This window comes from Limulus polyphemus, unplaced genomic scaffold, assembly GCF_000517525.1.
Source record: "Limulus polyphemus unplaced genomic scaffold, Limulus_polyphemus-2.1.2 Scaffold734, whole genome shotgun sequence".
In the NCBI taxonomy this organism is placed as follows: domain Eukaryota; kingdom Metazoa; phylum Arthropoda; class Merostomata; order Xiphosura; family Limulidae; genus Limulus; species Limulus polyphemus.
The window spans coordinates 376,131-391,089 of NW_013666344.1; the positions used below are offsets into that span (position 1 = coordinate 376,131).

Consider the following 14,959-nt stretch of genomic DNA (forward strand, 5'->3'; position numbering starts at 1 on the left):
ATTCAAAAAACAAACAAACCTTTATTAAATCAACCAAGGTGGCCCCACCCACCTCTTCCACTTTTTGAAAATACTTGTTTACGTACACCTACTATGACCAATGACGTGTGTATAACCAATTGAAAGCTCAGAATGTCCCTCTAGTGGTTTTCTCAGCTTTTGCAAAGTATTTGTGTGGGAAACTCTTTCTTTTCATGCTTTTATAGACCCAAATACAGCTTAGTTACAAACTTGATAAATTATAGTTGTATTCTGTGGTATTGATATAGTAACTTATTATTTTTTGTTATTTCGAAAGACATATATAAAACCTAAAAAAATTAATTTGTTTTACATCCTCCACCTGCGAAATTTGATAAGGCTTAGCAACTTGCGTCAAACAGCAAATGAGTACAAAGTTCGTAACTAGAAGAGATAATTGTTTATTATACTTCTTTATTTACTGTTCTATGTTTTAAGAAAAACAACTGAAATTTAAGAACTTATTTATTAATAGTAATAATGTATATACATATATATATATATATAATGTATTATAACCGAAATGTGACTGTATTTTAGAAAATACTGGCACACTAGAGCACAGCCAAGACAGGTCACTTTGTACAGGCAAGTTTTATTTACCCTTAGATACAGTAATATGAGTACATGTGCACCACATCATTGCAACTTCTGTAATGCTAGTCAGGTACAGTTAAAAGGTCAATAAAATAAAATAATAATATATATATATATAGATGTATAAGGTTATGAGATTTAAGCTATTTAGAACAAACAGTTGTGTTTTATGTTATAATTTTAATTATTCTAGAATGAAAAAAAAAAGCGTAATTTATATATATTTCCCAATTTTCTAGGGTGGTTGTGAGGTTGGTCAAATTGAACAAACCTGTACAGAGATACAATAGTGAAAATAACAGATAAAATATAAAGTTTTTTCTGAAAAAATACATTTGATAATTATCAGAAGGTTGTAAAGATTTTGCACGTTAAATTTGAAAATTTTTCAATACATAAAAGTATTTTTAATCTTAAAATCAAAATTACTTTGCATGTTGGATAGTCAACATTCGAAAAGAAAAAAATGCATGAAAAAACATTACTTAAAAATCTTAAAACTTAAGAAAATAAATTGATATTTTGTGTGCAAGGTCCTTGTAATGTTTACTGATAATCTGCAAAATTTCATGAAGATACACTTACTGTATTAAACTATAACAAGAACAAAATGGTTACTAGATCAGTCCCTTGTCCCTTGGACTGAGTTCTTAGTGAAAGAGTTAAATAAGATTGAGAGTGCGAAATTTGAGATTTTTCTTAGTTTGTGAACCACGTGATAACAAAACCTGAAGTTTTAGTATTTTTTTAAAGGTTTCTTTTGAAATATAGGAATTAAAATTTGTATAACATAAAACTTCAAATCATAACATACATTATAATGTTAATTTCATTCATATACTTAGATAGTAAAGGTGTTTAATTAAATATTGAATCTAACTTGATGACTTGCGCAGAAAAGTGTTTAAAGTGGTACCTGGTGGAAGAGTCAAAAGTTATAGTATTGAATCGCTGAATCGGGGTCATGAACTCTGACAAATTGACTGAACCCATAGAAAGAGAGTTAAATCAGAATGAACGTTTAACAAAGGTTTCAAAATTTACATTTTGTGCCCATCTAAAGCATGATAAGTTGATCATAATTTGAGATGCATTGGTTTTCTTGGCTGGTTGTTTAGCTTTGTTTTCATTTATTTTAATTAACAGGCTTTTTTTTTCCTTAACATGTGTTGATCTTTCACTGTATCTGTTATTGTAAAGTGTTTGATGTTTGGTTTTTTGCTACAGTCTTTGTTCAGATGGTTGTAAATTCCAGAGTTGAGATGGAATGGCTGTTTTGCACATGCTCCTCGTTTCCTGCTAGCTAGGATTTGTATCATTCACCCAGGATAGCCATGCCTACAGCATCAACATGCGTAGTGATACATTATAAGCAACATTTTAAAAAAAGATATTTTGTTTTTGAAAAAGGGAAAAATTACATTGTTTGTACTGTTTGTACAAGCTGATTTGGGGGATGAAATTATTCTAAAATGTTCCTGACTTTTCCTTTTAGTTTACTATGAAAACCAGTGAAATGTAAGGTCAAGGTGATAGGACATTTGGGAACGTTGATGTATGAAATTTTGGGAATGTAAATTTTATTAAGCTATTCAAAAAGTACTTTTGTTGGTGAATGCTAAATGGAAGACATTTTTAATAAATTATTTTTTATATTGATTATTTCAACATGAAATATACAATAAGAGTTAGTAAGTTTATAAGCTATATGAATTAAAATGCTTGTTTAATTCATTTAGTAAAAAATCATGTATAAATGTACTATAATGATGATACAGACCAGAAAACATTGGTTTGCAGTAATATTTAGTTTCAAATCCGTTGTTCAGGTTGATGACCTCTAGGTCTTAAAAAGGCAATTTCAATTCTCTTTGTTCTTCAGCTGTAAATTCAGGTTTTCTGTGTTTAGAATTTAAGTAGTTTTGGAATTTTATAAGATGATTGTGTTCTCTGAATACAATAAAAATATCATCAATGCATCTCTTACAAACTAAAGGCTTAAAATTCAGACAGACAGGGATGCAACCAATTAGTTTCATAATGAAATAAAAATTAATTACCTAAGATGGGAGAAAGTGATGAGCCCATGGTCACTTTGTCAGTTTGACCATATGTCCAGTTAAACACAAAGTATGATTCTTTGGTAGCAATTTCAAACAGTTTCATGAATAGGTTTTTAGTTAAGCCATTAACTTTACTGTTATCAAGAAATAATAAATCACTACTTGGTTTGATTACTTCATCAAGTGGTATATGTATTGGTGTTTAAAGACTATCTCAAAACTGGTTATGCATGCAGATCGATCAAGTTTCATTTGTTTGATGAAATCAGGGAAATCAAAGGAATCTCACAATAAGGTCATTCTTGTTAAATGGAAGTAACAACTTACTTAAGAAACTAGTTAATTTTTACTGTGTGTTCCTATTTTTGATTCAAAAGTCCTGATTGGAACACCTGCTTTATGTAATTTAAGAATGTACAGAATATTACTGTGTGATCTCACAGATCTAATATGGTTGTATACGTCAAAAAATTTTTTTTCTTTAGTTTGATCCCTCTCACTATGGGCTCAGATGATGTGATCAAACTTTTAACTCCACATGACCATCAGAGTTTCATGTTATAACTTTTAAAATGTTTTGTGTATGTTCACAAAATTTGACAGACCTTGAGTAAATATTACAAGTCTTTTGTACACAAAAAATCAATTTTTTAATTAAATATATTTACTGAAAATTTGTCTGTGAATATTGCACACCTAGAAATCTTCCCAACATTTTAGCTCTGCTGTCATACTCTTATCCCTGTAGGTATTTAGAACTAAGTTCAAAATATTAGAAAAAATATCAATCATCATTTTTCTGTCAACTAATGCATCTGAGTTTTAATTTCTTTACTTCAGAATTTTCTAACACCAAAAGTAGCTTGTTACAATTTCCAACTATATAGAAACAAAAGCTTCTTCATACAGTTTGTATGTATTAACCCTGAAGAAGCTGTAATTAGTTTCAGCTGTGACAAATGCACTGTTCTTACTGGACACTTATATTAAATCAGTGAAAAGTGACATGATATGAACTATTTTAAGTTTTGTTATTATATTTAGTCTCACTTGATATAATGTTTTAAAATCAAGCAGTTGCTGATCCTGTTTCATTTTTGTCATTCAGATTACGACCAAGCAGACGTGAGAGGAATCGTGCATTAGCCTTGGCCATAGCTTCAATATTATGGAAAGCTGGAGAAAAAAAAAGAGCTGTTGTTGCTGTGTGAGTATAAGGTTCTGAAATTTACAAGTCTCTGACCATGAACTACACTTAGCTGACTTGTACCAGGTTTTTAAAAGCACATGTACAAGTATGTTGCTTATTGGTTGTATATTTAAATGATAAATGTAGAAGTTATTGTTTGTACCCCTATCTAAATCATGTATCAATTGATTGAAGTATTATCTAGTTATTTTCTGTGAAAAGAATGTAATATTTATTTAGTAGTCACAATGAGGTTTGAACCAGTATTGCAAATTATGGCTCTTTTTACATCTGACTTAGAATCCATAAGTTGGGTACATAGGAGAGCAGTTGTTGGTCATAACATTATTATTTTCTTTTACTATAAACTAGTCATGTGGTTATTAAAATGTTGCAAATCCAGCATTATTACAAAATTGTATGAATAGTTGCTTAGTATCTCAAAAAAGTATCATAGACATAAAATTAGGAGTTATCTTTCATTTAAACCTTTATATAGTTATATTGCCGGTTTTTAATATAATCCTACATATTTTCTAGACTTTCTGTAGTGTACACTATCTTAGTCCTCATATAGTACACCAAAGACATTATTTTTGGCTTACATGCTTGTAATTAACTGTCATACATATTTTAAGCTACAATAACAGTTAAAAAGTGTTAAGTTACTTATTACTTGTAAATCATAAAACATTATGTTTTTCAAGTACATATCAAAACTTTTAGTACAGTCAGCTTCATACATTTAACATGAGGTCAGAAAGTAAAGTATACACTGCTATACTAAAGATACAAACTCAAAGTAGGTAACAAAACTGTTACTGTGATCATCTAAAAACATAAACTTGTGAGCTAGTTGTACAAGGGTGCCAATCTTCTATTGACATGCCCATGATCTGTGCAGACACTTTCTGTATGGATAATGCTCTCACTGGCTTCTCTACCTTCTCAATGTGGGATTCTAGCTGTAGTGTGAGAGGTCAGTATGTTTTGAGAGTTAACATTTTCTTAAATTGAAAATGTATTTCCTATAATATTTACCCACTGTCACACTCTCCTGCCCACTAAGAGCTGGTGTTAGAGACTGCGGATTGAGTCAGTCTCGAAAAAGTGATAACATCTGAATGAGGTGCTTATATACAGTACCAGGATAGAGGGTGCATTGATGTAGGTGGAAAGTGTCACAAGACAAATATCGTGAAGGGCAATTAAATGGGGGTATAAAAGACAGGAGCAAGCGAAAAAATATCAGATCAATGCTTAGATGGGCAAAGGAAGAAAGCCTGGCAGTCAAGTAATAGCTGAAGCATGAAAGGAGATAAGTATTATTGTAAAAACATTTTTGATTTAAGAAAATGTTATGAATGTTTTTAGTGTTAATCATGCTTGTACTCTCATTTGTATACTATTTGACTTTGAAGAAGTGTTTGTGGCATCTTAACTTTGCGGCAAAATCTAGTACTTGTGGTTTCTTAATCTTTTGTTTTTGAACATATAGCATGATAAGCTGACATAAGCTAATATGTTTCTAAACTAGTTGTGATTATGATTTTGTTGCATGAGGTGAGTTAATGCTTTGTATTGTATCTGTTTTTAATAAAAATGTGTGTTATTTAAACATTTTGGTAATATCACTGAATGTACAAGTAGCTGATAGGAATAGTCTTATTTCACTCTGTGCCTACAAAATAGAAATACCATATGTTGTCCACCAAGTTTACTCTTTACACGTGTACTTTTCCACACTTTTTAGTTGTAGCACAAATGTGAATTTAATATTTTCAAGTCCAAATGCACTTTGCAGTCAAGCAAGGTGGTATTATACTCATACTTGAAAACATATTGCCTTGTTTTTTACTTTGTTTTTCTGTTGGATTTTATTTTTTAGTTAAAAGAAATTATGTAAACTGAAACAGTACAATTATTTTTGTTTTCAGGCTCATCTTCCACCTTGTAATTTTTTTTAAAAGTAGTGATAATGCTGGATAACATTTTTATACATTTTAATAAAGTAACTGTGATTATATTGTGTAGCTTCACAAAGTGTCATTCAAAATATATTTGTTTGTTCACCTAAAAATTATCATGTCTTGTAGATTACATCAGGTGAAAAGTTTTCTGAATGTCATCCTTCATATTTTAAGGCATGTCATCACCACAGCAATAAATTTGCTTGAGGATAAATGCTAGTACCAGCTATAAACATGTAATATGATTGAGAGTTTATGAAATTTACTTAAATGTTTTTTTCATGTCACACCTTAAAAATTATCATCACCAAACAAATTACCTATCCCTGTTACTTATACTATGAAAAGTTTATAATAATTTCATTTAATTTTCATACTTTTAAAGTTAAAAAATTAAAATTTGTGATTAGCTGAGATCTGATTATTGACTAATTGCTAAGTAAAATCATGCTACTTTTACCAAAGTAAGACTTAATTTAGGAAATATTAAGGTTATGTTTTTACATTATTATTTTGAATTTTTTAAGTATGATTGAAAAACATTATTTTGTAATATTTCATATTTATTATTCTAATGGTTGATTTCCTCAAGATTGTCAGGGAGAACAGTTTTAGATACTTGTGGAAAACTGAAAACCGATGGAATTATAGAGAAGGTATTGTCTAATATAATTGTGTTTGGTTAACATTACACTTTATTGTAGTATGTTTAGTTTCACAAAAGGAATTAAATCAGTAAACTAGTACCTGACTATAGCATAGAAAATAGAACAATTTATCATGTATTTTTCACATGTGCAAAAATGTTTCTTTCATGACATGATTTCTTCAGATAACAAAAATTTGTTTGCCAAATTCTAATTTTTTCGAAATAAAAGTAAGATCATATCAGATGTGCAAAGAATAATTTTTTACTAACTTGATGTCCCTGCATTAAGTTTTCTTCATTAATACAAATCTGATTTTAAAGCTAAATTTAATATTGTAATTGGTACCAGTTGCGCATTTGTAATCCAGCTGAACTTGATACCTGAAAGCAATGAAGCACACAGATTATAAAATAAATATTTCAAGACCAACTTGTTTTTATTACAGAATGAAATAATATTATAACAGCCACTCTGAGTATTTTTATACCAATTGGATTACCTTGATTTTTATATTCCACATTTGAGTAATTCTTGATCTGTTAACAAATGGTTAATTTTCTTTCATATACTAAGCATATCAAGTCATTTATTTTGTACTTTCATATGAGATATGTTATTGTTTTAAGTTTATTATTTGTTTTCTAATAAGCCATACTTTTATAATACTTTGTTTACATTCTTTATCCTATAAATATTGTGCTTCATCTTACATGCAGTTCTAGGTTACTTAGAAGTAATTTTCTTTTAAATATTTGTGCAAATTCTTTATTTTCTTTTAAAATTTTTTTGTTTGACACACTTCTCTTTCATGCTCTTATTGTGTGTTTTTGTACACATGACAATGTCAAACATACACGTTCTAATTCAGCTAAAACAATTCCATGTTGTCAGAGTAAGTTACCATAACAAAACCATAATGCCACTGAAGATCACTTAACTAACTTTTACTCTATACTTCTTGCTCATTCCTCAATGTCTGAATTAGGTTTTTCATGTTGTGACCGTAACTGTAATAGCTAGATATTTTAAAAGAATTACGATGTTATTTCTGATAATGTAGAAGAACATCACAAGATTCTTTAAAGAGTTATTATGCGTGTTTTGCACTGTACCTGTAAATTTTTGCTATATAGATTATGTAGAAAGAGAAAGAGGGATTTATATTCATTAAAAGGCTGGTAAAGACATTTTTCAGTGTTTTGTATTTTGAAGCTCATTGGTTTTAAAGAAGAAAGAATATTTCTAATGATTATGTACACTCTTGCTTATCATCTGGTGTAATATACGTTTTTGGATCACCAGCTGTTGGTTTCCCTATTACCTCTTTGGGGGGCAGCTCCCAAATCTAATGTGTCTCACACATGCCCAATATTCTCACCTCCGTCTTACCCTTACTACCCTTCTCTGGTATCTGTCTTCTATACATATCCTCTCAGAGGCTCTCCACAGAAATCCCAATGGATTTTCTGCCGATACCCTTCACTTTCTCTCTTCCACTTTGGCCCAAATTTCTTCCTCGGCTCTGTTGTTACATAAGTGGTTTCTTTGTTGTTGGGACCTTATCAGTAGGGACTCCATTCTGGCTCATGTTAATTTACCCTCCACTTATCTCAGGGATTTATGTCTTGTTCCTTTTCTTCAACGTTTATGTCTTTGACACCGTCCCTGACGATATCTAGGCATGAGTAACATTCGCCCCACATCAGTCCACCCTTCCAACTTTTGTGGCCTGTTTGTCTCGACCAGAGCCTTCTATACCACCTATTCCTGTTTCCAATCTGTCATCCTCACATCATTTACCCATTCCTTCAAATCTGGGTACTTCTTTTTGTTGAGGTCATCGCCAATGTATCGTCCTTCATCAACAGTACCGGTGACTACCCATTTCATTTGGGGCCTGTGGGAGCTCATTTATTGAATTTTCTTCCTTGCTGTCTCTCCTTTGTTGATGATCAATGGGTGACAAAGATTTTTTCAGAGGGACACATTCTCATGTTTCTTTCCCCACCTCTCATTTCCCCTTCCCCCATTTCCTTTCCTCCTCCTCAATATCCCATGACTCACCAGCATCTGTCAGAGGCAGTTCAGGATTTCCTTTTGCATTGGGCTATCGAGCTGGTTCACCATCCCTTGGAGGAGTTTTACTCCCATCTTTTCGTAGTCTCCAAGAAAACCAGAATTTGGTGACTGGTCATCAATTTGTCATGCCTAAACTACTTCATTGCACTCCTCAGGTTCACTATGGCATCTTTTCTCACCCTGAAATGTGCATTTTTCCTGGGATTATTAATGACAAAAATGGATGTTTCCAATGCCTTTCTCCATATCCTGATAGCCCTTCCATCCCATCTTTATCTTCGGTTTGTTCATCTTGGGGTGGTTTAACAATTTCCGGTTCTAAACTTTGGACTTTCCTTGTCTCCACATTTGTTTTGTTTTGTTCGGGCCTTTGCTCATCATATGATATTTGGGGTTGTGGTTTCATCATTACATAGATGACTCGCTACTTCTAGCTCATTCCAAGCAGGAGTCGACCAATCACATTCACCAACTCCTTTCTGTGGCAGCTTGAGTGGGCTGCTTGATAAAATTGGAGAAGTCAATCCTTTGACCCACCCAATAATTAGTACGTTTAGGGGTCTTCTTCGACACCTACATCATTCAAGCACTCCCTTCACCTTTATGCCTCAATTCTGTGGGATTTTCAGTTTCCCATGCCCTCTCAGCTCAGTCATTTACTGCTCGAGAGGTTCTATCACCTTTGGGGATGTGGTCTTCCATGACCGCATTGGTGCCCCCCTGTCTTGCCCATATGAGATCTGTGCAGCAAACACTTCACGAATGATGGAACTTTGCACGGGATCCTTTTTTCACCACCATTTCCCTTAGCAGGTGTGCCAGGCATTATCTCACTTCTTTTCTTATGCTCTTCACTGTCTGGTGATGGTTCATTCTGACAACTCTATGGTTGTGGCTCATTTCAACCACCAAGGGGCACTCGGTCCATTGATCTGTGTTTACAGGCCTTGGATCTTCTATACTGGGCTCAGGCACATCACATTCACCTTCTCAAATGTCATTTGTGGAATGCTTTCAATCTGGTTGCAGATTGTCTTTCACATCTTGACTGACTATACCATGGAGTGGTTATTAGATCCGATCGTTTTCAGAGACCTTTGCTTCTTATCGGGTTCTACCCAATTGGATGAATTTGCCCTGGGCCTCAATATGAAATTGCCTCTCATTTTGGATACATGTCACACATCCACAGGCTCTGGCTGTTGATGCTTTCAGCCAGGATTGGTCTCAAAAATATCTTTATGTGTACCCTCTCATCTGTTTGCTTCATCAGGAGAGTTCTCTGGTACACTCCACTCTTTGTTGGGTCCTCCTGATTGCACCCCATATGCCAGCACAACCCTGCTCCAATGTCTGCTCCTCTCACCATCTGTCCCTCTTCCACTGTTTCCCTCCCTTCTGCATCAACCTTAGTCACTTGCTCTTCATTCCAATCTCTCCGTCCTGCATCTTCACACCTGGCTTTTGTCTGGTCCTTGGCGATGAGATCCTGCTTCACGCGTTGGGTTGACACCCTGTTAGCTACTTCAATTTGTCCATTTTCCATGGAAGTTTACCAACACAAATGGAAGGTCTTTCACTGTTGTTCTGCTGGCAGGGGATTTCCTGCTGCCAACTCTTCGGTGACTCAGATGTCAGAATTTCTGACCAGGTTCTTTGTCTGTGGACCTTCGGTCTATTCAATTTCTGGATATAGGGCAGCCTTTTCCCATACCTTCCATTTCTTCAGATACCTTTGGGTTTTTACTTCCCCTGTTCTCACTATGCTCATGCGTTCCTTTGAGATTCAGAGGCCTCCCAGGTGTCCTACCCTTCTGGACTGGACATTAATGTGGTCCTCCAATGTCTGACTCTCCCTCTGTATGAACTATTTTCCTCATGTTCCTTGTTTCATTTGTCCTTTAACTCTCCCAAGATGGGGTCGGTCAATTTGACCGAGTCACATGACCTTTTGTACTTGTTTCAAGTTGATATAAATTTAATACTTTTAACTATCTATTTATTGGGTATATCTTCACGAAATTTGACAGTCTTTCAGTTAATATTACAAGTCTTTTACATACAAAAAGTCATATATCTTAGTGAAGTATTTTTAATAAAATAAAATAAAGTTTTTTTGTCCATGAATATATTGAGTATTTGTTTTGAATAGCCCATGTGCAAAGTAATTTACACGTAAAAATTAAAAATACTTTTGTCATCTGAAAAATCTCAAATTTCCTTTGTGTAATCCCTGAAACCTTCATTTTCAAGGGGTGATGGATAAAATAGGGATGATGACGTGCTAAGACAAAATGTGTCACGTGTGTCGCACTAGTGGAGATTCAGTATTTTTTTATATATTTTCTTGTAGAATTAAAAACTTAAAACTTGTATACTATTAAAATATGAATTATTAGCTAAGATCTTATGCCATTCTAATAGGTATAACACAAACAAAAAGTAGTTTAATAACATTTTGAATGTAAGACACTAAAATCTTGTGTCATGCACATTGAAGAATACCCGGGGCAATAGGGTTAAGACCAATGTTTTTCTCCTTTTGGCCTGCAGATGTTGCCGATCTGATTTATTTGCCATTGACATTTCACTTACCCTTTATCATTCTACTTATATTCTTCTTTATCCTGATTGTTCCTTCCTCCCAAGACTACGGCAGCTCAAGAATGTTTTTTCTCCTATTTCCCCTACCTTCTATCTCCCATCTTTACCCTCATCCAGACCCCAATAAACTGCTATGTCCTGTTAGACCAGTCGGGTGTAATATTGCACGTACAGCTACCCTCTAGGGTATGCACAACCATCTTTTCATTCCATGACAATCCTTCTTCCTTTGTGATCTTTCCCCTTCTACACTTAGAAATTGGATCTGCCTTCTGGTCCATTTGGCCTACATCTCTTTACTTTCTTCCTCCCGTACCTTGTTCCATGTGCTCTCCCATCAAATTTGTCATCTCACATTTTCCCTCATTTCCCATCTTTGTCATCCGTTGGAGGAGATTCACTAAGCTGGTATGGGCACGTGCAGTTCACCCCTTTTGATTGGGAGCCCTCCTCCTACCTTTTCATGGATATTGGATCCCAGCATTGAGGTGTTGTATTCAAGTGAACTAATCAACATAAGTCCTCGTACAAGTTGAATCCATCCTGTCGGATGGCCAGTCCCAGGTTGCTGTAGGGTGTTGATCCTTGTGTACTATCCAGCAATTGGAGCAGATCTTAATCCCCAATTCTTGGGTTACAGGTGAAGACTGTATGATCCTCATTCTATCCTCACATGGATGTCAATACCCCACAGAGGAGGTTTTGGATGAAGTTAACTTGCCAAGTGTGGTCCGACTCACCCTAGCCACTCTACACTTCATAATTTTTCCCAGTGTGTTTTACGAATTATATCAAGGGTGAACAGTGTACCTGGCTCAGAAATGGTGCAGTTCCTCTTCTCTGCTCTCCGGATCTCTTTCTCTCATGGTCAGGGGTATCCTTCGGACACTTTCAGAGGTGCTTCTGTTATTCCCCTCGCACCATTCCCTCCTCCTTCTCCATATGGGATTCTAGCTAATCTTGTGAGAGGAGATAAGTACCGTGTTGGAAGTTATAATTTTCCTATACTGAAAATGTATTTCCAATAGGTACTTACCTCAACTCACATTTCCCACCCTCCCTCCCCACTTCTTTGGTGCTCACACCTTTTGCCAAACTTTGAAGTGCTACTATTGGTTAATAGATGATGCATGATGATTTGCATGAGAGACACGTTAGAATGTACTAATTCCAACAAGGGGGGAGTGCAAGGCTTGTGACATGCATAAAGAAAATGTTCACATATAGAGGGCAGCACTGAATGAGACTAACTAATCTTGTGAGATGAGATAAGTAAGTACTTACCAGAATTACATTTTCAGTATTGGAAAATAATTGTTGTTAAGTATCATTATAAAATTATCAATAAAGATACCATTTCTGAAACCAAATGTTTTATGGCTGTGTAGCATTTTTAATTCTTATTAACGTATGAATGCAAATAGAACTCAGAATAAAACAAATAGTACTAATGGGCTGTTAATAATTAAATCTACTGAAGCTGCTCATAACAGCTTACTTTTATGTCTGTACATATATATTTATACTTCAGAATTTCTGTTTGTTTCTTTTCTGCAACATGAAGCTACTACTGAAGAGTTTTGATTATTATGAAGATTTGGTAAACTACCTTTGTGGGCGAACAGAAGATGTAAGTAAAGTTATATGGAATGTTAGCATGGCATAGTACATTAGTACTCTTGCATTTTTAACAAATGAATTATTTTTAACTTTGAATTCACTATCAATATTTCTTGTATTGAGAAGTTTTTCATAACTGCCCCTATTTTCTGACTTCATACTTCAAAAATATTGTATCTTTTGGACACAGCCTGTTGTAAATTTGTTTTAAAAATTTGAACTTCAGTTAAACTAAAATTTGTTATGATGTACTTAAATTAAATATTGTGAAGCACAGTTATGAGATAAACGTTTTGCTGTTCATATATCATTCTTGGCAGCTTATTTTTTTATTGATGCTCACTTTAAGAAGTTTTCTTTAGACAGCTAACAAAAATTGTGTTATATCTCCAACTTATCCTTTACAAATCAAAAAATTTCATGTTAGTTGCTAAGAGAACTATCCTGTAATATTTATACTGATTGTTAATGCAGTATTATACTTAGGACTACACACATTGAGTACATTATATAAAAAAATATGAAGCCTCACTACATCATTACAGCTCATGTCACCATGTCCTGTCATGTGCTACTGGACAATTGTGAATCTTAACAATAACCCTGCAGTATAGTTTCTATTGCAAAAGGCTTGGTTGTAAGATTTTCAACTTCAAAGAACATCACTCCTTCCATTTTAATTTTCCTAATCAATCTATTGTATGATGACAATGGATTCCAAGTACCTGTTTCAACATTCCAACCATACACAAGTCCATGGGCAGTGGGTCTGGTGGCTTGACCAATATGTCTTGATATGGAGTATCCTGAATACTGGTTTCTTTTTCTAGTTTCTTGCATTGTGCAAAGGTGACTGGATATGTCATTAAAGCAACTGTGTACACATGACTTTTGTCACTTTTTCTGGTGCTGATCTTTCTTGATTATGTTGTATACTATTACTGAAAGCATCTAAATGGCTTTTGCCACTGACCTTTGTGTTCATGGATTCTCACCTGTTACAAGAAGCTGCACTTTGCTTACCATGGATAGTTTAATACTTTCTGCAGATTTTTCTTGATGGTTCTGGTGCCAGTAGTTGATCCATTTTCCTTTCTTTTCCAGTGCCTTTAAGTAAAAGAGATATCCTCATCTTGGAAATTAAAAATCTTTGATCTCAGCACATCTGTATGATCTAAATGTATGAATATTTTGCACTGGAAAAGGCTTTTACATACCCTTCTCTAAAGCAAGCAGTTTTTAGTGGCATCATACTACCTATAAAATATCTAACAATGTCAAAAGGTAGTTTTGATACATGCCATTTTACTGTGACTTTATATAGATTGTGATTGTCACATGACTTACTGGTTTGAATATTCAGAATTATTTTGGTATAATTTACTCAACTCTTTGTAAAACAATGCTGCTATGTGATTTTATTGTAGTATAAAAGGTTAGTATTAAAATTTGTAGAATGGCAAATTTTCCTTTTTTGTTTTATAATGATATAGCTCATTTGTAAATTCCATAATATAAATATATTTATGTTTGAGGAAAGTATTTAAGTGGTGTCAATAAATGTATACTTATCTGTGTTGTGGAAAATTGTGACTTCAATAGTTATCTTGTCTCTAGAATAAAAATAACATTTTATGATTGAAAAAATAAATCATACTTAGTTTTTCAATCCTTGAAATTAAGACATAAAGTTCATGGCAAAAAAAAAAATGACGTTGTAAGTGCATTAATCAGGACAAAACCATGGAAAGTGCTATGGTTTGGCCCGAAGATATTTTTATTTTGTAAAGACACAGTTAATACTTAAACTTCACTGTCCACTTCAATAATGAAACATACAATAATAAAAATCATGTTTTGATTAAAATAAATATTAGTTAAACTAATAAACTATAAAAGCTAATTATCAATCTTAGTAAATATTTAATCTTTGAAATAAGGGCAGTACTTTACAGAATTGTTCAAAAATATTTAGATAGGCCTACAAATGTATAACTATGTTACAAACTTTTGCAAATTTTATGTTTGTTTTTGAATTTTGTTCAAAGCTACACGAGGGCTATCTGTGCTAGCCGTCCCTAATTTAGCAGTGTAAGACTAGAGGGAAGGTAGCTAGTCATCACCACCCACCCTCCAATTCTTGGGCTACTCTTTTACCAACGAATA

General features: G+C 33.6%; 1 protein-coding gene across 7 annotated transcripts in view; it reads left to right on the forward strand.

Moving 5' to 3' along the window:
- The window catches only part of LOC106460243 (probable ubiquitin carboxyl-terminal hydrolase MINDY-4), a 103,225-nt gene that overhangs the window by 63,723 nt on the left and 24,543 nt on the right, over positions 1-14,959 (forward strand). For all 7 annotated transcript variants that reach the window (XR_002610720.1, XM_022386911.1, XM_013919927.2 and 4 more), the window contains exons 10-12: positions 3,790-3,888; positions 6,433-6,496; positions 12,738-12,803. Coding sequence is in view for 6 of the 7 variants with exons in the window: in XM_022386911.1 (XP_022242619.1) it covers positions 3,790-3,888; positions 6,433-6,496; positions 12,738-12,803 (229 nt within the window). In the remaining variant the exon portion in view is untranslated. The remainder of the gene's footprint in view (positions 1-3,789; positions 3,889-6,432; positions 6,497-12,737; positions 12,804-14,959) is intronic.